This window comes from Cyprinodon variegatus, unplaced genomic scaffold (assembly GCF_000732505.1).
Source record: "Cyprinodon variegatus isolate N-32 unplaced genomic scaffold, C_variegatus-1.0 Scaffold950, whole genome shotgun sequence".
Lineage (NCBI taxonomy): Eukaryota > Metazoa > Chordata > Actinopteri > Cyprinodontiformes > Cyprinodontidae > Cyprinodon > Cyprinodon variegatus.
Genome location: NW_015151403.1, coordinates 24,434 through 26,716, shown reverse-complemented (window position 1 = coordinate 26,716; position 2,283 = coordinate 24,434). Strand labels below are relative to the sequence as shown.

Here is a 2,283-nt window from a genome sequence, read left to right as displayed (position 1 = left end):
GGCTGGTCCTTGGCTGGTCCTTGGCTGGTCATTGGCTGGTCATTGGCTGGTCATTGGCTGGTCCTTGGCTGGTCATTGGCTGGTCCTTGGCTGGTCCTTGGCTGGTCATTGGCTGGTCATTGGCTGGTCATTGGCTGGTCCTTAGCTGGTCCTTGGCTGGTCATTGGCTGGTCCTTGTCTGGTCATTGGCTGGTCCTTGACTGGTCATTGGCTGGTCATTGGCTGGTCATTGGCTGGTCCTTAGCTGGTCCTTGGCTGGTCATTGGTTGGTCATTTGTTGGTCCCCTAGGATTCCTTTTTAAACATCAATAAACAATAAACATACAATATTCTTTCCGTCATAATTAGTGGACATTAAGATCTAAAGGGAAGCATTATCTCCTGGTCAGACCCTGTAATTCAGTGAATGGGTGGAGTCAGAGGAAAAAAATATGAAAGATGTGGTCACTCCAGAGGCTGGAAGTTGGAGGGAAGTGGGCTGCCATTCGGCTGACCTTTGACTGAGAATGGCCATTTGTAATGGCTGCTACTATATATCAAAGTTGGATCAGCCTGTAGTGTTTTTCCACTTTCATTGTGTGAGTGACTCCATATCCAGGCCTCCATTGGTTAATACATTTCATTAATGTTTGTTTATATGGAGCCACAGCTTTCATCACCACACCTGATGTTCATTTCTTTTTAATTGGACTCTTAGTTTTTCACACCAGGCAGGTAGCTCTTTTAAAATCCCCTCAGATCAGCACTCTTTCAATCCAGCCTGTTATAAAGCAGCAGAAATTCTGCCCATGCTGCATTTTTATTTTGTTTCTGTTCAGGTGCAGCTGCACGTTAAATTGCTTCTTGATGTGTTTTCTCCTCTTTCAAAGTGCTACTTGATTGTTACGTTTTCCTGTTTATGTCAAATAGTTTGACTTTAAAGGCAGAAGAGAAAGCCTGCTGACTTTACTGTGTTGTTGTTGTATTTACTTATGCAGCTGCCTGTCCAATGGCTTTCCTCCAACTTTCTCCTGTGCATATGTTGCAGGTTGGTCAAAGACGCCCCCTGGGATGAAGTTCCTTTGGCACACTCTTTGGTCGGATTTGCCACCGCCTACGACTTCCTGTACGAGTACTTGAATAAAGGCCAGCAGGAGCGTTTCCTGCAAGTAATAGGCAACGCAACGCGCTTCATGTATGAGAAGTCGTATGTGCGAGGCTGGGGGTTCCAGTACCTGCACAACCATCAGCCAACCAACTGTGTGGCTCTACTTACAGGAAGTCTGGTCTACATGACCCAAGGTAGGCGTTTGCTGAGTCTCTACTGCCTACCTGCTGCAGGACTCAGTGCCTGATTGTCCAATAATCTTTAATAACACATTTCATTTATTAACTAAAAGGTGCTTTTATTAATGCTTTGAGAAAAACATCTATGTATAAAGAATTTTAGGACCTCCTGTTAAGCACTAAGTTCTCTGAACGAAAATGTTCACATATAAATTTCAGACATTTTTTTCTACTTTTATAAAAGGAATTACCTCAATTTCCCCCAATGTTAAAACTGAAGTTTGTATTACTTGTTAACAGAACAATTAAACTCAATTTAGTAAGTTTATTTATATAGTGCCAGTTTGCAACGTGTGTCATCACATGATGAAAGCAGAACCAGTCTCGGTGTGAGCGGCCGTCTGCCATGGCTGACTGAGGTTCAGGGAGACAGAACCAGCTCTGAGCTATAGATACTTTTTAAATTACAAAAGATAACGGTAAATTAGCTTCACAGGTTGCTTTGTCAAGAAAAGATACAGCTAAGCAGAAGAGATATGAGTCGGTTATCATGTCCAAAGGGATGAAAGGAAGCACATCCTGTTAGTCACAGGAAAACTACACCCATGGCTATATCTAGGAGAAAAACAGAAAAGATCCAACTCTGTTTTCTATAGTAGAACTTAATTGCTGTATTTTCTCCAGGATGAAAAAGTAGAAAGAACATAAACTTATGGCTTAAATAAATACACCAGATTTGAAGAATAAAGTTAGAATGAAGGAGAGTGAGGAAAGGTTGTCCCTATGTCCTCCGACAGTCTAAGCCTATAGCAGCATAACTATAGAGATAGCTCAGGATAACCTGAGCCACTCTAACTATAAGTAGGGATGCACGATATAATCGACCCCCTATCGGTATCGGCCTTAAAACTGAATATCGGACATCGGCCACCCCACCGATATTTAACCCGATATTTGATCAGCTTCTGAGTTTCTAAAGTCTAAGAAAAAAAAAAATACGTCTTCTTCTTCCTCAAA

General features: G+C 42.2%; 1 protein-coding gene across 3 annotated transcripts in view; it reads left to right on the top strand.

Moving 5' to 3' along the window:
- The window catches only part of dse (dermatan sulfate epimerase), a 43,491-nt gene that overhangs the window by 20,462 nt on the left and 20,746 nt on the right, over positions 1 to 2,283 (top strand). For all 3 annotated transcript variants that reach the window (XM_015398681.1, XM_015398683.1, XM_015398684.1), the window contains one exon: positions 1,028 to 1,281. In XM_015398681.1, the coding sequence (XP_015254167.1) occupies positions 1,028 to 1,281 (254 nt within the window). The remainder of the gene's footprint in view (positions 1 to 1,027; positions 1,282 to 2,283) is intronic.